This window comes from Haliotis cracherodii, unplaced genomic scaffold (genome assembly GCF_022045235.1).
Source record: "Haliotis cracherodii isolate W230 unplaced genomic scaffold, xgHalCrac1.p SCAF_13, whole genome shotgun sequence".
Classification (NCBI taxonomy): Eukaryota; Metazoa; Mollusca; class Gastropoda; order Lepetellida; family Haliotidae; genus Haliotis; species Haliotis cracherodii.
This window is the reverse complement of record NW_027266268.1, coordinates 31,967,228-31,990,089: the sequence shown is the minus strand read 5'-3', so window position 1 is coordinate 31,990,089 and position 22,862 is coordinate 31,967,228. Positions and strand designations below refer to the sequence as shown.

General features: G+C 39.7%; 1 protein-coding gene across 1 annotated transcript; it reads left to right on the top strand.

Annotated features, from left to right (window-relative positions):
* Positions 1–1,935: 1,935 nt before the first annotated feature.
* LOC139459847 (uncharacterized) lies at positions 1,936–22,417 on the top strand. The gene is made up of 8 exons (XM_071241556.1): positions 1,936–1,995; positions 7,136–7,450; positions 13,449–13,784; positions 14,498–14,581; positions 15,189–15,500; positions 15,836–16,192; positions 17,848–17,976; positions 18,769–22,417. Exons 1-8 carry the CDS (start codon positions 1,953–1,955, stop codon positions 18,858–18,860), a joined length of 1,668 nt encoding a protein of 555 aa, XP_071097657.1. The 5' UTR covers positions 1,936–1,952; the 3' UTR covers positions 18,861–22,417.
* The last annotated feature ends 445 nt before the right edge of the window (positions 22,418–22,862 follow it).

Below are 22,862 nucleotides of genomic sequence, written 5' to 3'. Positions count from 1 at the left end.
AAGAGTCTATTCACCCAATCCGTTCAGTCGAAGAGCCAAATCACCCAAGCAATTAGTCGAAAAGCCTAATCACCTTATCCATTTGGTCGAAGAGCCTAATCACACAATCCATTCAGTCGCTTCTTACGAAACGCATTGGTAGCTCATATTCTATTCCAAACCTGCATCTCCAAGCGGCAACTATCATAGGACTGTGTGAGAGAAGCTACGTGTTAAAGCAGCTGTTAGTAATGATGATGCGATCTAAGATATAATTACTTAGCACGTGTATGCTGTTCGTGCACCTATTACACTTCCTCATACTTTAAACTGTCATCATTACACGTAACAGGATGTATGTGTCCTGTGAGTTCTGTGCAGCTGTTAATCAGGTCGATACAGGCGTTAAAGGTAGATGAGCTATACAGTTGTTCATAGGCATGCGATGCGACTAAAGACGAAGTCAATACAGCCATCATTAACCAGACCTACATGGTACAGGGAACATCATTGGTATGTCACGTGCCACAACCACGTTATCACCTTGGATACCAAGTTCCAGTCATTGAACAACATTCAGGTCAATGAGCAGGTGCACGATTGCACGTTGTTGTGCCATACACACGATATCCTGATCGACACTTCGTAGAAAACGTTTCAGGTTCAATAGAAAACTCCTTATGCGCATGATGGTGGTCAGAATTGTGGTGAGGATGTCACCTCGTCACGACGAAGGTCCGGGTTCCATGTGCCACTGGACAAGTGAAATGCGTTCTTGGCGTCCCAGGCGGTGATACAGCTGGGCCCACTTGCATAAAGCGATCTTAGCGCTAAGACTATGCTAAAGTATGGGAGTTACGATCATCTTAGCGCTAAGATCGCTTTGTGCAAGTGAGCCCTGGTATAATACGACAAGCGTAGTAAAACAAGACTCATGCACAGGACGAATAAATTAAGGTTTCATTATGGTAATTTGTAATTTTTCATGTTTTAATTTTATTTTCAGTTACGTTATATCGTCGGTTTGTCTATGTGTTCGATTCGTCATTTCCGGGTGATTAACCAGTGACAATACAGATTGCTGATGATGGAGATATAATCTAGAGTGTCCAGGATCAAGAATCTTTTTCGTCACATTATCCACTGTGTAAATATCTTATTCACGAACTCACATCCACAAACCAAGTTTTATCAGAATCCGCCCACATTATATAGAAGATAGGAGCTACCTGATAAAGATAATCAATACATTCGTAGAGTTACTGAAATTCTTTCACCGATACTTGTGCCCCTATAACGGTAAAGATACCCATCTTACACTTTACAAAATGTGTTGAGATCCTAAACACAAACCAAAACACATTCCTTTTACCGTAATACTGACTTGTTAAGAAGACTAGAAGTGTGTGTGTGTGTAAACCTGAAACAATTAAGGGTCTATCGTAGTAATCAGACATATATAGTTTCATTGTCAGCTTCTGTATGATAGCATGGGTACAATGTGTGAAGCCCATTTCTTGTTTCCCCCGCCGTGATATTGCTGGAATATTGCTAAAAGCGGCGTAAAACCATATTCACTCACTCACTCTGTATGATAGACCCTAAACGTGTTTAAATAGAACATACTAAATGTGTATTCCGTGCAGGATTGCAACACATTCCTAAACATCTCACGTATGTGTTTACATTCTAAACACCCTTTTTTCAGTGTAGACAATCGTGTCAGCCATTATATTCAGACCAGGGATGCATCGGAAGTATCCAGTGACTGACAGCATGAGCATCGATCTACACAATGGGGATTCGATGCCATGTATCAACAAACGAGCCGTAATTCAATTGACATATTGTTCAAACATTTCCAAAAAAACACGCTGAGTCACATCGCAATATGGGAATTCCCCCAATACGGAAGTGTCTGACTATATCTTGACACACACAGAGTTTATTAGATTATATACCTCGTAGTCAACATGTGGCGTTGTGTGGTCATGCTGTCTCTACTACCTGTATACTGTGAGTATAATTGTCATATGAATGATATAAGTATGTGCGTGTGTGTGTGTGTGTGTGTGTGTGTGTGTGTGTGTGTGTGTGAGTTAGTGTGTTAGTGTGTGTGTCTGTATGCATGTCATTTACAAAATGTGAGTGGAGTATCCATCTCAACACTGCGGGAGGTTTTACACACACACACACACACACACACACACACACACACACACACACACACACACACACACACACACACACACACACACACACACACACACACACACACACACACACACACACACACACACACACACACACACAAAACAACAAAACATTTCACCTCATCTCATCTCACAGTCATTAATTGAGCTGTCTTACTGTCAATACACAACGTTCGTACCATTTCTCCTGACTTATAATATGCATATTTGCCGTGTCTGACTGGTCTGTATGTATGTACTCGAAGCGGAAATACATGTGTATAAAACACTTTGTTTGGGGGCGACTGACTGGCGTTGAGTAAATTGTTAATTGATGGGTTTAACGTCAATGAACAATGCTTGATTCTGCTTCAATACATTGTAGTTACTTCGAATCGTCTAAATACAACACTGTATGTACATCAACTATTGCGATGTGGGTGGCAACGTTTGATACGCTGATTCCTTACATTTGAATGTTACACAACTGCCAGTGGTAATTTTATATGTAGGGTACAATGACACAAAAAATGCAATTACCATCCTTGTCTTCATATGGATGTGCACACAAACCTAGGGAGCGTATCACGTCTTTCCTGGTGGCACAAATATTGAAATTGTCAAAAGCGTAAACTAATGTGGATGTATTGATATTATGTTCATTAGAGACCTCAACTAACAATTGTGTTATCACGTTGATGTATGTTCAGATATATGAAGATGTGTAGGTGTCATGCACATTAATGACCTCAACTATCAACTGTGTTCTTGATGTAAATTACATTACTGACCTCAACTATCAACTGTTCTTGATTTCACGTTGATGTATGTTTAGCTATATGAAGACGTGGTGACATAATGTACATTTATGACCTCAACTATCAAATGTGTTCTTGATATCATGTACATTAATGACCTCAACTATCAACTTTGTTCTCGATATCATGCACATTAATGACCTCAACTATCAACTGTGTTCTTGATATCATGCACATTAATGACCTCAACTATCAACTGTGTTCTTGATATCATGTACATTAACGACCTCAACTATCAATTGTTCTTGATTTCACGTTGATGTATGTTCAGCTATATGAAGACGTGGTGACGTCATGTACATTAGTGACCTCAACTATCAACTGTGTTCTTGATATCATGCACATTAGTGACCTCAACTATCAACTGTGTTCTTGATATCATGTACATTAATGACCTCAACTACCAACTGTGTTCTTGATACCATTTACATTAGTGACCCCAACCATTAGGGTGTTGACTGAAGTAGATGTGAAATGCCTACCACGTTACCAATCACGACTGGACAATGTCAGCTACATAAAGTCTGACTTGGCGATGAATTATGGGGTGTTTGTTTATGTCTATACGTCAAAACCGCCTAATGCAGATTAAGCTAGCGAGATGAATATTAACACCTTGATATTCGATAAATGACACGTACACAGAATATCAGAAGTTGCAGCAGCAACACTCGCAAAACCTAACGATGGACGCATAAAAGCACATGTTCCCCAGGAACCCGTTCCACAAAGCGATCTTAGTGCTAAGTTGGTCCCATACTCCCATACTTCAGCATAGGCTTACGATCAACGTAGCACTAAGATCGCTTTGTGGAACGGGGCCCTGGTGATACTGCTAAAACGAACTTTTCTTACTGACATGTTTAATACGGCATTGTAAAAGAATTAAAACGACTTCACAATCGATGGAAAACAGCTTTGAGAAGCTACATTCTGTTTACGGGTTTGAGATTTAAACATAAATGGACTTTGCCGAGATCTAATTATGTTTAGAGAGCCATCATTATTAAAATGTGGGTACATATTTGTAAAGCTTGTCAGTCTGATTACCACTTTTAAAAGGCTGTAAATCATGTTGATATCTCGTGGTTTATTCTCCCTGCAGTGTTTTATTTTACGATAAACACCACCCCGCATCACCCCACATCACCACACACCACCCCTTGTCGATTGTGTCGATTAAGCGTAACATAGGCTCAGTGTACATTGTTACAATCTGCATCCTGGTAAAAAAAATACATAAACTGTTAATCTTCCTTCTGAAAAACGACTGGTTGATTGGACGGTGGAAGAAAAACGCGGAGAGTCGATTCGTGGTAATAAAATAAATGGTCATGATAGAGATAACTAGTATGATTCACGTTGTGCCGTTCGTTCTCTCACATTTCAGAAAACAGATAATAAAACAATAACCGAATAAATAAATGACAATTCTTATCGAAATTCTCAGAACATTCGTGTATACAGCAGGAAACTTAAAAATAAAATATTATTAGCTTAATTGGTTTAATATTTTAGGTAGGAATATCATTAATATCAGAGCAACAAAAACATGTCCATAATCACACGAAATCACTCCTAAAACCAGTCTGTTGTACGATTCCGACTGTATCATGAGCATGTGTTATTGAATCACTATCAAATTGTGATGATGTGATGTTGAGCAAACAGTTGAGCGTATCCTGCCCAATCGTTGGTAGCTGTCACAAACAAATGCAAAGGCAAGTCAATTGTTCACCTAATAACCCATGAACAGTAATTGCATCCAACATTTTTTTTGTCAGAGATGCGTCAAATTTGGACATGTCCTCCACATGTCTACCATCAGACGTTTTGAAAGCTTTCTTGAGGCATTTGACAAGTGTCGTAAGGCGCTCTTCGCAGAAAGCGCATTCCTCGAATGTATCTCAAAAGTTATGACATGTTGACCATTGACTATTGGAAGTTGAAGTCACCCTGCTTTGTATGAACGAATGTGGTGTGTCACTCTGACACAGACGAGGCAGTTTCCTCAGTTCTTTAAATTCTTGTCCAGGTTGGTACATCAGTGGAAGGGAATTGGGTATGCGGCCATTATTGAAAAATATCAGATCATCGATATACCTGGAGCTTAAGTTAAACTACTTGACCAAATTGCCTTGTTTTGATTTTACCAATCCGAGCCAAAATTACAATTCATATGTACACGGAAACAGATCAGCTGGGATGGGAGCACAACTGGTGCCCATGGGGCTGGCTACTTCTTGCCTAAATGTCTTACTCCCTATTTTCAGCATTATTTTCAAGTTGTTTTCTCAGTAAACTTCAGATGACATTTGCTTTCATATTGACATATTGTCCTGAACCTACATCTCCGTAACTATATCTATGGTCACCACGTTAAGTAACAAATGCCCCATGGATAAAAAAATGCATTTTTTTCTTTAATTTTGTCTTATTGGATCGTGATGTACAAAAGTTGAAAAATCATTTTTTTTTTACTTAATTTGCTTTTCAGGGAGTGCAAATATTTATTGGATGATTTTGATAATCCACATGAGATTAATTCCTCTTTCCTGCAAATTATGATTAATATCATCATGTCATCTTAAACCGTGAATGTCTACTTTCAGAGAGAGATGTATTCTTTTCCACTCTAATTGATAATCTTGATGTGAAACGTATGTTAAAATAGAGATGATTAAAGACCATGGTATATAAGCATTCTTTCTTTGTGCAGATACCAACGACATTGATGAAATAACGTGGCATTTCACTATTATAGAATTCTCAATGTATATATATCAAATTAAACTTATCCTAAACAACGTGTGGTAATATTACCGCTATCTCTCTCTGTATACAGCCTGTGTGTGTACATATATATATTTCCTCTACATAAATCCGAATATTCTCAAAACATTAAGATTTTATTTTGTTACTTCATTATTTAATTACAGAATCTTGATGTTTTGAGAAAATTCGGATTAATCTAGATGAAATAAAAACATTCATTCATTCATTCATTCATTCATTCATTCATTCATCCGTTCATTCATTCATTCATTCATTCATGTTTTTTATTCAAGTCAAGAGTTGGTAACGCCAATGCGTGTTTTTGCTGACTTCTTAATTGCCTTTGCATGTGTTTATGACGAGTGCCACTGGTGGGACAGGATGCGCTCACATTCTTGCGAACACCCGGTATCATCACTGTTTGAGAATGATTCATAAACACATGCTCATGATATAGTCGGAAACGTACAATCGACTTGAATATGAAAAAGGTTTTGTCGCTTTTATTATTATTCTCAGTTAACATACTGGGTCTCATGTGTGATGTTATTTGACATGTTAGTTATATCTAGTTAATTGATCAAACAAGTAATGTAGTGGTGCTTACATGTAATGGTTATGTTATGTGAGGCCTTGTCAGTGGGAACAACTACAAACTTGTCATGTAGGGATGCCAGACTGTATCTGTGTTCACCACGTTTTGTAACAGAAGGCCCATGGATCAAGGAATGAAGTTTTCCCTTAAGTTTGTCATGTGGGATAGAGGTGTACAAAGTTGAAAAATCAAATGTTTTGACAGAATGGAACTTGGTTCCTTTCTTAGATTGCAAAAAGACAAGCAAATCATTTTCGAGAATCCACATGGCATTAATTCCACTTGTCTCAAATACTTTCTGTGAATATAAAGTCCTTTCTCGATTGTATTAAGGATTATGGTTAGTCTTTGAGACAGAGAATTGAAGGTACATTTGCAGGACCCAGCAACATATCTTGCTTTGTATGGATTTTATGGAGCTTCGGAATCCCGTAAAAAAGAGGAATGGACATATCTTCAGGTTTTAGAGTCAAGTCAAAAGTTCAAAATGCTGATTTATTGTTTCGGTAGATTTCTTCCTCAGTTGAAGTACTGATCTTATGTGTGGCATTATTTGATATGTTATTTATGCCAAGTTATTTGATCAAACAAGTAATGTAGGGATGCTTACATGTAATGGTTATGTTATGTGAGGCCTTGTCAATGGGAACAACTACAAACTTGACATGTACCCTGTTTTGGTGAGTCCACACTTTGAGGATTGTTAAGAGCAATTGAGCAGATTTCAATTGGAAAATGCGCTACACAAATTTATTATTTAATTAATTTATTTCCAGACACCGATGCTCTCATGTCCAAATGTATCGGGAGGGTAGAAGACAGAGTGACCTTCAGCTGTCCACAAGGTCATGTCATATACCAGCCAGTCATCTTTGTTGGCAAAGGCGAGAACAACACTTGTGCATATCAAGATGGCGACTGCGCCGGGCTGACCTTTGACCTAAGAAAGCAGAGGAATAAATGTTTCTGGCAGAAGAGCTGTTCCTTGAGGTGGCGGGACCAATTACCAATAGCCTATTCAAAGAATATCTCCTGTAAGGGAGTCATGCCTGAATACGTCAACATGGAAAACCCATTGTGTGTGCCAGAAGGTAGGTTATTGTTTCCATCGACCAGGTCACCGAGTTACAATATGAAAATGTCTTTGCCGTTTCTATGCAAATTGTGGGAGTGGCGTGGCGTTGACGTTTTAGTTTTTTTTGTAAATCATACCTGATTGAATAACTTTACATGCATGAATTCGAAAATACGGACGGACGCATTATTACACTTCTTGAAGAAGATTTGAGTGCTACCTGCTTGCAAATATGCAATGTCCTCAGTTTGAGTGAGTGAGTGAGTATGGTTTTACGCCACTTTTAGCAATATTCCAGGAATATCACGGCGGCTGACACCGGAATATGGGCCTCACTCATTGTACCCATGTGGGGAATCGAACTCGGGCCTTCGGCATGACGAGCCAACGCTTTAACCACTATACTGTGGGGAGGTGGCCTTGTGGTTATAATCCCGTCATGGGGTCAATGAGTGAAGCTCATTTCTGGTGATGTTGCTGAAATATTGCTAAAAGTGGCTCACTCTTTATAATGCTACATGACAACCCGTTCTGATAAATTCCCTTTGTAAAGCCTTTGTTTGGTTAACATTACCAAAGTTGCCAACGACTGTGAATGAATGAATGAATGAATGAATGAATGAATGAATAGTCTTTATTTCCTCCAATTATTTCGAAGAGTGCCTTAAATTTATGATCTGGGTAACACAACATATTTACAGGAGCATTATGCAGAGAAATTGAAAGTTTCACAATATTGCATATATACATGACATGATCCTGGATGTGATATGTTACTGCCTGTAGATTGTATTGATCGCAGGTTCCAAGGGCTTATTTCTCTTGATACAGATGATATGTATTCAGCCCAGCTATCAAGGCTCATATCCTCTACAAAATGTTAAATCATTTTGTAATGTCACGGGGGCACGGGTGGCCCAGTCGTCTAAGGCGCCGCGATTCACTGTGCAGAGTTGCGTCCCTTGGACACGCCAGAAACCTATGATTGTGGGTTCGAATCCCGGTTGACCCGTGCCACCCGAAGGTGTACAACATAGCAGTTGGTGTTTTGTTATGTGTCGCACTCGTCATCACGCAGCACAAACAGTCCAGATGGTATTAGTAGTGTTCCTAGCTTCAAAAGTACATACACAGTTCTAGTTGGCATGTCGAAATAGATGCACACATGATGTCTACGTGGCACAAGTTTACTGTGAATGTTGTTAAATCAGTTTCACGTGTGTGCCAATCAGCAGTTTCATGTACAGTTATCTTGGTCTGTACGGTTTTGTTCCGCACATCCTTGGATGGAAACTGGTTAGTTTTCATAAAGTTATCTATAGTGTTTCAAAGTTCATACTCCTTTGCTACACTGAGTAGATCATGTTTTGCAGACCTATTTTGTGACTACGTGTTATATATTGAGCACCCTTAAAACAGAGCAGCTTTTTAAGGCATGTCGGTGGTTGCCACTACACAACCTCCCAATGAAGATCAGCTTAATTCTTTTAATCGCAGCTTTAACACTCCACAATTCCAGGGTCTGAATAATTGCAACGGTCTGAGAAACAAGTAATTTATAACAAACTTTTTTATGTTTACAATCAAAGTTTACTATCGATAGCACGTTTCTAACGTACCAACACTCCGTTCTTCGTCCTAGCACGGCTTTCACACAGCCTTGTGTGATTTATACAAGTTTTAATGTGCGTTTAGAAATACAGCCATAAAGTACTCCAATGACCGAATGCAAATATCGTCCATATTTTCTTGATACAACAGAAACATTTACCTTCCTGTATGTAAACACTATGTAATTGTTGCTGATTGCCTTCTTGATACAGGGGGCACGGGTGACCAAGTCGTTTAAGGTGCCGCAATTCATTGTGCAGAGTTGTGTCCCTTGGGCACACCAAGGAACTTACGATTGTGGGTTCGAATCCCAATTCGCCCCGATTATGTTTCTAGGTTTGTCAGCACCATACCCGTGCTCGTGGGTTTCACCAAAGTGGTAAACGTCTGAGACCTGCATCACTTCTGGGATTCCTCACACATAAAGCTCGAACGCCATGATGATAAATTGAATACTGTTCAAGGCAGTGTTAAACCCATCTCACACACTCATTCCTTGATAGACCCGTAAACATACGAGAATAGGCCTATAGCAACACATACTTGGCGTAAGAGGCGACTACGCGTGTCGTAAGAGACGACTACCTGATCGGGTGGATAGGCTTGCTGTATACCAGTCACGAAAACAGAACTTGTCACGAGGAAGTACATACATAGACCGATATGTACTCGGGCTAATAGTGTGATATTGATGCTCTCTACAAGGAAGAGTGTACATTCCCTGAAATCAACACGAGGTCATGTGATATCTAGGCTATAAACATTATCTGTTTACAGATTTGCAGGTGTTATTGAGTACTAGTAGTTGTGGCTCGGGATGCAACCAATGACGTTATAATGTTTATCGATATTGTAAAGTACAAATGTTACTGGTACAAACGATGCACTCTCTCCCTACATGAACGTCTTGCACCTGGAATATAAAGGCTATACGTACTTTGTTCGCTGTTATCCAACACGCTCACAATTAAGGGTAGTAAATATACAAATCGCTTGATGGAATTGGCAAATAGGGTCCTAGGAGCAATCATCCCACTCCACCAATAGGATGCCACCAGAGAGTGTGTGAATAGTGTGTAACGCCGCAGTCAGCAATATTCCTGCTACATCCTGGCGGACTGTACATCATTTATTTTCGTGGCAAAGCACCACTGTGTCACCATGACAGGCTGACCACCCGATGCGGGTGGGTCCACGCCTTCCATGTGCATAGTTTACCGTGGGTCATTTCTACCTCAATAATCCTCACGATGTTCTGTCCCAGTGGATGCATGCTAAATAGATACTTTACACATAGGGGATGGGATATAAATTTCTATTAATTAACTCTTCTACCAAACGCCAGTTTCTTCGCGGATTTTTTCCATTTATGAGGATTATTTTGGCAGGTATAGATGTGGCGACAGCATGTCTCACAGTACCTGAACCATATTATTTCCTGTAAATCTGGGTTTCCCCTGGTCAATTCTAGTTCTGAAACTCCCCTCTCACTGGGCACCTCTTGAATTGAAATGGACAAACATCTAAACAATGAAAAATGAGTACATGTATGTATGTATGTATGTATGTATGTATGTATGTATGTATGTATTAGAGAGTGTATCCTTTGTCTTTTTAATGTTACAATGTTGTGTTGTTTATGTTGGAGTTTCTGCACAGCAAAAGTCATGATTTTTTCGACTATGTTAGTTTACCGGAGCATAATCTATTCATCGTACCATTCTGTTTTCTTCCATCGTATAGATTGAGTTTCAGTTTGCCTGCACAGTGAAACTGTGTTATTATAAAAAGTAAGACGATGTTAAGTTCACTCAAAACTATATCCTGTGCCACTTTGTTAGTGCATGCAGTTCCAAAACTAAACAGAATAACAGATCAAACAGATCAGCTTTGCCTGCAATGCAGGAGTGTGGTGTGGGCAAAAGCTGGTAGCCTTGCTCCAAGGCTGTATATCAAAAGATACGTACATGGATGTGTAGTAATTCTGTCCTTACAATAGGCAAGTCTAGATAAGCGGACAGTACAGGGACACCAGTCTTTTATAAGGACAACGTGTTTTTATTATTCATATAATCTATAAAATATGATTTTAACAAATAATTATTGCCTTAGAGATTTATGCAAGTATAAAAGGCTGACATCCACGCTCCACTCCAAACTTCATTCCAAATACCATTCCATACTTTACACAGCGCCCGTTTCAAGCCCAAACTCCATTGCTCATTGCACAAGCCTTCTCAGCTTATACTATTATGATATATTAGGCCCCGTGTCTAAAACATATGGTAAAAGAAAAACAAGTATCAACAGAAGTTGTCCCAGAATGCAACGTTGCACAATGACGCTGCTGTACTTTCCCACATCCATCACTGTCGCAGTCCATCAGCGAGACTCGAGGTTACAAGGCTAAATATCGGCCTCAACTCCTCGCACTGTATCATGATTTAGGCAGCGTTGAGAGTTTTTCATGTCCCATATTATTTATCTGTGGTTTCCAGACTCGATAAGGAAGAAACACCCTGACATTCATTGGAACCAGCTGCCGGTGTGTTTATATGTTGTGAAGGCTTATCGTCTTTCTTCAAATCCCGGGCGAATGGTAAACGAATAAAATATGACCAGTGTCAAGGCTATTCAGATCATATTTCCTGGATTTATTTGAAAATTAAAGGTATACGTGTCAGTATTTCAAATGGTGCCTGAGTGAATTTGGTTTAAGGCTGCGTTGTAAATAATCGAGTCTGGACCAGCCAACCCAGTGATTGATATCATGAGCATCGATCTAGGCAATTGGGTGATGACATGCATCAACCAAGTCAGCGAGCTTGACTGCCCGATCCCGTGAGTCGCCGCTTACTCCAAACATTGTGGGTATGGATGTGGGCATGGATGTGGGCGTGGATGTGGGTGTGGATGTGGGCATGGATGTGGGCGTGGATATGGGTGTGGGTGTGGGTGTTGGTGTGGGTGTGGGTGTGGGTGTGGGTGTGGGTGTGGGTTTGGGTTTGGGTATGGATGTGGATGTGGATGTTGGTGTGGGTGTGGGTGTGGGTGTGGATGTTGTTGTGGATGTTGGTGTGTATGTGGGTGTGTATGTGTATGTGGGTGTGGTTGAGGATGTGGATGTGGGTGTGACTGTGGCTGTGTATGTGTATGTGGGTGTGGGTGTGGGTGTGGGTGTGGGTGTGGGTATGGGTATGGTATGGATGTGGGTGTGGGTATGGATGTGGGTGTGGGTATGGATGTGGGTGTGGGTGTGGGTGTGGGTGTAGGTGTGGGTATTGGTGTGGGTGTGGTTGTGGGTGTGGGTATTGGTGTGGATGTGGATGTTGATGTGGGTGTGGGTATAGGTGTGGGTTTAGGTGCGGGTTTGGGTTTGGGTGTGAATTTGGGCGTGGGTGTGGTTGTGTGTGTGTATGTTGGTATGTAGGTGGATGTGGGTATGGATGTTGGTGTGGGTGTGGGTGTGGGTGTGGATGTGGATGCGGATGTGGGCGTGGGTGTGGCTGTGTATGTGGGTGTGGGTGTGTATGTGGATGTGGGTGTGGGTGTGGATGTGGGTGTGGATGTGGAGGTGGATGTGGATGTGGATGTGTGTGTTGGTGTTGGTGTGGGTGTGGATGTGGGTCTACTGATGCACAATGGTTCGCACATGTTGATAGTTAATGTAACTTCCCCATGCAAACCAGAAACTACACGTGTTAAGCTCATGTCATGTGTCTCCTGTCGTGATAGAACTTGAACATTACCAGAAGCTGCCGCGTGAGACCTGCTCACACATTCTACATATCTTGCTCCAGCTCGTTATTGAAAACATTTGTTCCTTAAAATGTGCTTCACGTGCAAAACCTGCTTGGGGGATAAGACGTAATTGGTCTGAGAAAATAAGTCCAGAAATAGCAAAACGTTATCAAAAGACTAAGGAAGTTAGCCTGACCCAGAGCTAATCAGCAATCCTTTCAAGTATATATGCCCCGTACATGAGGTGCGTGAGGAATTTTACATCTTGTTAAAACACGCGTTGATGTAATCAGCCCATCCTGATACAGGTAAGGGCGGGGTACATCTTTAGGTTAAAATGAATATAAGTCTTTATTCATAAATGCATGGGAGGACATAGATCGATAGACAAGATATGCACTGTAATTTGTCAATAATAAGTATAATAAGTAAGACAAGCGGTGGGGTAACCTTGCGGTTAACGCGGAAGGCCCGGGTACAATGAAGCCCACTTATGGTGTCCCCTCACTCCCTCCCTCCCTCCCTCCCTCATTCCCTCCCTCCCTCACTCACTCCCTCCCTGCCTCCCTGGTTCCCTCACGCACGCACGCACACGTTCACTCACTCACAATTCTGACAATTAATTATAACATTGCCTGGTAAATTCTTCGTCCTACTTGCAGATCACCTCTACGACATCTGTTCCCACGGTAGCGATTTCAACAACGTCGACTACGGCGTGATACGCAGCCATGTAACGTACCCGTCGACGTACGCTGCACAACCTAGACTTTGCATTCTCACACTGCCCCCTAAACCTCAACGTCGGCTGGTTGTCACAGTCGATGCCATGGACGTGGACGACGGTGGCAGCTTGTCAATACGCACATACGCTGAGGGAAATGTTGTAGATGTTGCAGCTGGGATGGGGACGAATTTTGAAGCTCAGGGCAAGGAGAAGATGAAGCTGACGTTCAGAGCCTCCACAGGTGGCGCGGGATTCCTTGTCAGATTTGAATGTAAGACCTACATTATAATGTACTGTCTAGAGATCATGTGTTTTTACTTAAACACGGGAAAACGTTCAAAGAATCAAGGGCTCACAGGTGGCCCAGTCGCCTCTGCTGAGTTGCGTCCCTTAGGCGTGTCAGGAACCTAAGGTCGTGGATTCGAATTCCGGTTCGCAATGATTATATTTCTAGGTATGTCAGCACCATCCCCGTGTTCGCAGGTTTTGCAAAGTGATAAACGTGTAAGACCAGGGCCCACTTGCACAAAGCGATCTTAGCGCTAAGATCATCGTAACTCCCATACTTTAACATAGGCTTCAATAATTGTAGTGCTAAGATCGCTTTGTGCAAGTGGGCCCTGCTCCCTTATGAAGCTTGCAGACTGTGATGCAACAGAATACTGTGTACGTCTTGGGATCAATTGTGTTGCATATTACATTATGCATATGGGCAGCTGCAGCTATTCTAACATCAGTTGTATTTTATTGGTATTATATTGTTGTTATATTGTTCTTTTAATTGTTTTTATTTCTTTTCAATTGTGATTATATTGTTATTTTATTGTTTTATTTTTTTAATTGTTATTATATTGTTATTCTATTTCTTTTGGTGTTATTACATTGATAAATAAATATTAATATTATATTTTTATCATATTAATGACATATTGTCATTGTACTGTTATTATATTATTATATAATATCACTTCATGTTACTTGTAGATAAGCTGGAGGAAACTGCACCCGAACAAAGAAACAACCGACGTGAAAGACCCGTTCCCATATTTCCAGAAACTCTTTTCAAAGGTAGGATGGTTAAACATTTGAGGAATGCTTAACAGATTGTGCATGAATCACTCAATTAATGATCATGTCATGAGTTTCCGAACGTTTGAGTGTAAGACAGGATGTCAGAAATACTGCACGATTCAGATACACATCACACACATCAATATGTTTGCTCTCCGATATTGTGTGTATTTTCTTTTGTTTTGTTTGATGTTAAACGCCGCACCAAGCTATATTCAAGCTATATGACTGCGATCTGTAAATAATCGAGTCTGGACCAGACAATCCAGTGATTGAGATCACGAGCATCCATCCACGCAATTGGGATAGATGACATGCATCAACAAAGTCAGCGAGCCTGACCACCCGATCCTGTTACTCGCCTTTTGCGACAATCATTGTCGCCTTTTTCAGCAAGCATGGGTTACTGAGGACCTATTCTAACCGGATTTTCACGGGTCACATTGATGTTTAGACATCGGTTGCTCTGTCTGTGTCTATTAATGACATATATAATGTGACTGTGACATCATGCAGGTGGGAGATTATATTGTAGTTAATTTCCGTGGAGGAAGTTTCAACAGATACGTTGATGTATAATTACCTTGCTTGTCTGATATTCCAGTTTATGGGTCGGTCGAGGAATGCATTACACCCAAGCGCGAACAGATGAACCTAACGTGTCCTTCCGGTCACGTGATCTATAAACCGGAAATCAAGGTTGGAGTGAGCACTGATGGGAGATGTTCGTACCGTCGTGGAGACTGCATCGGCATGACTCACACCTTCCTCACACAGAAGTATGTGTGTTATTGGAAAAACTCCTGCGAGTTTGCATGGAAGACAGGAGTTCCTATCACAATGTCGCGGGCCATCAGGTGTCTGTCTGTCCCGCCCAAATACGTCTCCTTCTCAGGGTACAGCTGCATTGAAGAAGGTCGGTACATATTCGGTGGAGTGAAAAAAACAAAATAAAGAGTGAGTGAGTGAATATGGTTTTACGCCGCTTTTAGCAATATTCCAGCAATATCACGGCGTGGGACACCAGAAATGGGCTTCACCCATTGTACCCATGTCGAACCCGGGTTTTCGCCGTGACGAGCTAACGCTTTAACCACTAGGCTACCCGACCGCCCCAGTGAGTGAGTGAGTGAGTGAGTGAGTGAGTGAGTGAGTGCCAGGCAGGGTACAACAAGTACCATCTTTTAACGTATTTTGGTTTGACGGTGCAGGAACAAGGTTAAGATTTTGATTATCATCCTTATTTTCCAGATAAAGTGGTCGAGCTGTGTGACAGAGATAGTTTAGTGGTCAACAAAACCCAGGGGGTTGTCAAGAGCCATAGCAACTACCCCTGGCATTACAAGGTGGCCAAAACATCATGCCGGAAGATGATCCGTGTCCCGAGAGATGGCAAACTGCGCCTGCGCACCCAAGACATCGACCTTGACCCCGATACGAAGGGAGATAACGTTAAGATATACCATATAAAAGGCCGCAGGACCCTGAGGAAAAAGTTAAGGGGGAGTAATACGTTGGATGAAACATTTTCTGGCGGGTGTGTGGAAATAGTGTTTCGTGCATCACCACAGTCAAAATCTGGAAGAGGATTTGTTTTGCAGTTTGAGAGTAAGTATGAGAGTACAGGCACGGAGTTAGAAGGAACGGTTAGTCAACGACTACGTCGACACAGGCAATAACATTAAAAGCCAAATTGAATAAGTCCCGTTAATATTTCAATGGCGTGAACAGAACGACTTTTAATTAGTGATCTAATACTTTTGTCGCTTTCCCACAAACGAAATGTATGGATGTTGACAGTGTTCGAAATACCTGCCTGCCCGACCGTCCGAGTCGGGTTGATTTCAACTCGGGCTGCCAGATTTTCAAATCCCCCTGCCCGACGGTCGGGTTATATTTCATATTTGACAATATTCTAAATATTTCCCGATGATAATCATTAATTCACATGTAAAGATGAATGATAAAATGTAACCAAAAAGAAACCCCGTTAGCTTATCCTGAGAAACATATGATTATGGTGGGCAGGCAGGTTTTGGTCAGGGCTGGCAAGTATTTCAGCTAGCCAGTCCTGTGGTCTGGCTGACATTTTTGGGAGTTTCATACCCTCATGTTGATGAGGTTAGTTGTACGCAACGTTTAGGAATATTTGGCCGTTCCAAGTCGAGGGACACCACACATTGGGAAAAATCTGGAAATTCGAACCCGGGTTTTCGACACAACAAACTAACGCTTTTCCTACTATCCCACACGTAGATAATGAAAATATGTCAGCTTACTAGTTCTAGATGAATTGAAGGTTAGTTGATGATCTTGAGGTTAAAACCTTTGTTATTTGATATGAGCTATTCAAACAAAAAGAAAAAGTCTGCACCACCACGCCAAATCCACACGTTGTTATAGAGGTATACTGGGATATCACTCACCGTCGTAACAACATTGCATTAAAGGATAATAAATAGTATTTAACTTTAAATAATATATTTTCAACATAATTATAAAACGTTAATCTATACAAAATATATATATTAAATTATGCATGGACGAAAATGTATCCTGGGGTAAATTGGGACAGTACTCACATTTTTCTATGGTAAAGTACTTCACATTTTCCTGTGGTTTAGTACTTCACATTTTCCTGTAGTATAGAACTTAGAACTATAGTATGGTTTGGTACTTCAAATTTTCTGTGGTTTAGTTCTTCACATTTTCCTATGGTATAGTACTTCACATTTTCCTATGGTTTAGTGCGTCACATTTTCCTATGGTATACTACTTCACATTTTCCTGTGGTATAGTACTTCACATTTTCCTGTGGTATAGTACTTCACATTTTCCTATGGTATAGTACTTCACATTTTCCTGTGGTATAGTACTTCACATTTTCCTGTGGTATAGTACTTCACATTTTCCTATGGTTTAGTACTTCACATTTTCCTATGGTATAGTACTTCACATTTTCCTATGGTTTAGTGCTTCACATTTTCCTATGGTATACTACTTTACATTTTCCTGTGGTATAGTACTTCACATTTTCCTATTGTTTAGTACTTAACATTTTCCTATGGTATAGTACGCCGAAATATTTAACGACTTGAGTGATATGCTCGGCTTCATAAAGGAGATAGACTGACTTAACCGTCGTTAAAGAACTCCCGATACAGTTCGAGAACTTTACCAGCAGGCTTCCTAAAGTAGTAGTTCTACATAACAACATATTGTTCCCAAATACAACCCGCCAATACGACGTTGGTATATTTTAGCGGATGTTCAAACTGTAGCTGAGGATAATTATGAAGACTGCGCCAAGGTGACAAAGTCTCACAGGTCTGCGGGCAAGAAAGGGAAAAAGAAAAAGCGTGGTCGCAAGCAGAGGAGAAGGGGGAGAAGGGGTAAGTTCCTCTGTTAAATGTAAAACGTCAATGCCAAAGACTAACCAGTCTCGGTCATGTGCTTATACAGATTTCACTGGGCCTAAAACGAATAATGGCAGTGAAAATTATACGAATGGATCACTGAAAATCAGTGATGACACCAAGTGTTCGCGAAATTGCTAAGCATGTCCTTCCCTTTCAGCTCCCGCCAAACGCACTATTTGCATGAACAAGGGTTTCCTTGTTACCGGAAATTACCACATTCCACATCAATACAGTCTGCAGGCACAGGCTGTTATAGCAGTTGATATAGGAATGTCATATATACAGTGAAATGAGAATGTCATATATACTGTGAAATGGGAATGTCATACATACAGTGAAATGGGAATGTTATACATACAGTGAAATGGGAATGTCATATATACTGTGAAATGGGAATGTCATATATACAGTAAAATGGGAATGTCATATATACACTAAAATGGGAATGTCATATATACACTAAAATGGGAATGTCATATATACACTAAAATGGGAATGTCATATATACACTAAAATGGGAATGTCATATATACACTAAAATGGGAATGTCATACATACACTAAAATGGGAATGTCATATATACACTAAAATGCGAATGTCATATATACAGTGAAACCCTGTTAGTCCACAACCTGCTACTCGAGATGATACAGTCGTTATTTTTCAGAAAAGGGTGAACTCGTGTACCAGACATGAATGAGCGGCTAGATGCGTCAGTAGGACACATGTATACATGTATATAAATTTGTTATTTTTAATTTCCAGGCCACAAGAAGAGACGCAATGGAAAGAGACGCGGAAAATCTCTTAAAAAGAAGCGAAATGCTCGAAAGGGGAGGAAAAGGATGAGGCTGTAATATGTAAAACAATCTGACGAAAATCATTTCTTTCACTCCAATACGATACGTTAATGTGAAAAGACACCTTTATACCCCGTCGTGTCCAGTGAACTTTACTAACGTTGACCGCCCTAACTAGATGAAGAACGCATGGGTTCTATATCAATCACATGACACCTAGAGGCAAGTATGGATTGTTTTTGGACCTGACAAGCCATCTTTGGGGTGTGTGTGTGCCCAACGCGATAGAGATTGTAGATTAAACCCGTTCTGTTTAACAGATGGTACCTAGAACATGAATTATGTATATCTCTTTCGAGATGTTACGTATGTCGCTGCGACATGTTTTTATCAGCAAATTATTATTATTTTCTTATTGCATTGTTATTTGTTGCATTCATCAACATTTTACAGAAAACCAAATAACAATGATCTCCGCATGGTATGAAACAACATCGACTTCTCTTCATACTGGACAACACTTGAGCGGACACGTTTATATGGACTCTTAACAAAATAGAGCATGACATGACGACCTGAACTTTGAAAAGGAATCTGTGATCATGTAGGATTGTTTTACTTTATTCTGGAGAGTACAGAAGTGTGGCTTAGTTTTGTGAAACTAAATTTTTTAAATCAAATTTTTAAAAAGTTTAATAATATTTTGGATATTTGTTTCTACTTGGATGACCAGGTTGTACATTTCTCTTTGTTATTTATTTTTTTAAAATTTTTTACCGTATAGCAATTCCTTTAGTAATTTCCAGGTAAAGCTTACCCTGCTGCAATCCCAATAAATATGAGTGATTGTTTCTGTATCTTTGGCGAAGAAATTACAGCTACTGATCAAACATATCTTATTTTTGACAGGATATTATATTTGGTAAGATAGAATAGATAGTGTAGAATACTGTTTTTGAACCATTGCAAACTCTTCTGCACATCTAAGGGGGAATTACATTGTCGTGTGGCCAATAGTTATCAGAAATTTTGTTTTGATACCAAACCTTTTTACAAATGTGTCAAATGAAAGTAGTTTCGACTCATCATGGATTATATCATTTATCCAACAGACACCATGCTGACACTATTCTACCTAACCTTTTTACAAATGTGTCAAATGAAAGTAGTTTCGACTCATCATGGATTATGTCATCTATCCAACAGACACCATGCTGACACTATTCTTTATGGATAAAAGCGACAAAACCCTTTCCATATTCAAAAGAAACCTCTGAAAAAAGTAGAGTCGGTTTTACAATTCCGACCATATCATGAGCATACGTCCATGAATTATTATCAAATTGTGATGATTGTGATACCAGGTGTTCGCGAAACGCTGAACGTATCCTGCTTCACCTGTAGCACTCGTTACAAACACATGCGAATGCAGATCAATTGTTCGCCTGACCATAAGCCATAGAAATATATGTTACAAGACAGCACAGGGAATAGCATCGGACATCAGTTTTGTCACTGGTGGTTCAAATGTTGAAATGTCCTCCACATGTCTGCCATAAAACCTTTTGAAAGCTTTACTGAGGCCTTGAATGTTGTCACCTTGATCACTCAACCATTAAGCTAATGTCGTATGACGCTCTTTGTGATCTTCGTAGAAAGAACATACTCGATTATACTTTAATTGTATGAAACGTAGACGGCAGAGGCGACATAAAGGGAATGTTGACTGTTGAAAAGTTGAAGTCATCCCTCTTGTCATACAGTCTTGTGGAATTCGTTTTGTCACTCCGAATCTTTATGCATAGAACTAAGTAAGAAACAGACGAGGTTTCACTGATCGCCTTTAATTTTAGTTCAGTGGAAGGCAACTGGCTGTTTTGGAAGGGAAGGCAATTGGCTAGTTATAGAAAAAACATCAAACGCCAATAATATGTTCTTGTTACACCAAATGATTTCTGCAAATGTCATTACCTTTAACAATACTAGAGTCAATTTGAGAAGCGAAATCCCGCCATGCTGTAATAGCATCTTTCGTAACAGTGGTAAAATTTATCAGTTATGGTCAAGTATGTTACTGTGGCCAATCATTGAAAGATTCAGTTCGGAAAGGGTACACTATTTGGATTGATATTTGAAATATGGTCTCAACATTGACAATTTTTGGCTCGAATTATTTTTTAATTACTTTAGGCGAATCGAAACTCTTGTCTTTTTCACGTATCATCAGTTTGAGATTTGATGAAAACTAAATTTTCTTTCGAGAAATTAGGGCCTGGTTTCTCTTGATCTTGTCAGTTTTAAAGTTCCAAATACACCGAAAACATTTTTTGTGAAGGTTTTCTATAACAGTTTTTAAGTTTCGGAAGAGAGCAAAACAAGTGATTTAATTTTCTAATTATCAACGATTTTTGTTAATTGTATTTCTAACCGACGAAGTAAGGTTGCGGGATGACCATGTATACATTAATGTTTTACATTTTCTTTTTTCTTTGTAATTTTCATCATCCATATCGTCAAGATTTAAGGTAAATGTTATATCGTAATGTTTTATTCTCGACCGTTTCTTAGAACCTATATATATGAGGCGTTTTGTTGTTTAGTTGACTTTTAAACCTCAGAATCTTGCATAGAAATGTCATACATTTAATACAGCACAAAATTGGTACAGGTAGTGTCGTCGGCAAACTGTTGGAGCAAATATTCTATATTTATACCCTTTTATGCACTGTTATTTCTTATCAAATTTTGCGAGTATAAGATGAATATATTGGGCTAATGGGACACCTTCTTGAGCAATCAAATATGACAGAACCATAGCCATTTACAAACACATTTAGATGGAATTTCCGATAGAACAGTTAAAACCATCTATGTATGGAGGGACCAAAATTAAGAAAATATATATGTTCTATGTGCTATGTCAATCCAGAGAGAAATAAGACTTCAACAGTAAAGCCTTCATGACCTGGGATTTTTTCATTCCTTAAACATTTTAAAGCAGCCAGTACTTCCTCATACTTTTATTCGTCTTCCAGAGCTGGTGAAGTAATCTAAAATTTGCTTAATTTAGGGAGATCATAGTCTTTAAGCAAGCCTTCGAATTCGGGGTTAATATCTCTTACCTCTTCGTATATATTTTGCAGTGAAAACAAACTCTTAACTCTTGAAATTTGTGTTGTTTTTCGATCGCCATCCCGTTACCGCTTTCTAATATTCCCAATGATATGTGAATGAAGTTTCGTGATTCTAGACCAAGAACATATTTTGTTGGGTTTTCTCCCTTTTCAGTCCATATTGCTTTAGCTCTTATTATGAGGCTATGTGTTTTTATTTTGTTGATTTCTCAAGTGTTTCCTTTAATACTTCGAGCTTTTGCATTCGTTACATTTTGGTTTTGTTGGAAGATTCGTCCAGTCTTCGTGTTATTTCATCCATATTTCTGTTTTTCTTTCTGTTTTATTCGTTTCTCGTTTTTTGTGGGACGAGTATTTTATGGTTTCTCCTCTAACCATAAAATATAAGGTTTAAAAAAACAGCTGATCGTCAATACTTAATTCATTCGTGTTATCATTTGTATTTTCGTACTGAGTAGCAGTTTCATACCTTTTTACCATGTTGACATAGTATCTTACAAAAGAGAATTGTTGATTATGTTTCTGTTTAGCAAATATTTATTTTGTTAATAAAACAGAAAAATCGAATGTGTTGCTTCATACATGAGCATCAGTAGGTACTGTTGTAACTGGCATTGGCGTTCCCAAGCGACCCTTCAACAGCTACCGTATTGCTGTTTGGTGTCGCTACGATGCAACTCGCATGGCCGTGAGAGGTTCTCAAGTAGAGAACCTAACAAAGACGTTCATGTACTTCAACACACCCATACAAGAATTAACGCAACGTAAGTATTGATAAGTCGATATCTGCTGTAATAGGCATTTCCAGACACGATCAAAACCTTTCTTCTCTGGGAGGTCTTTACAAACTACGTACCTGAAATTCAGTAACTTTCTGTTTGTTTGTTTGTTGTTTAACGCCGCACTCAGCAATATTCCAGCTATA

Bases quoted from the DNA above. Each gene is read 5' to 3' on its own strand.
- LOC139459847 (XM_071241556.1), top strand. From the start codon at position 1,953: ATGTGGCGTTGTGTGGTCATGCTGTCTCTACTACCTGTATACT. The intron at 15,501-15,835 runs GTCGGTACATAT...CTTATTTTCCAG, and splicing joins GTACAGCTGCATTGAAGAAG to ATAAAGTGGTCGAGCTGTGT. The intron at 17,977-18,768 runs GTAAGTTCCTCT...TTTAATTTCCAG, and splicing joins GAGGAGAAGGGGGAGAAGGG to GCCACAAGAAGAGACGCAAT.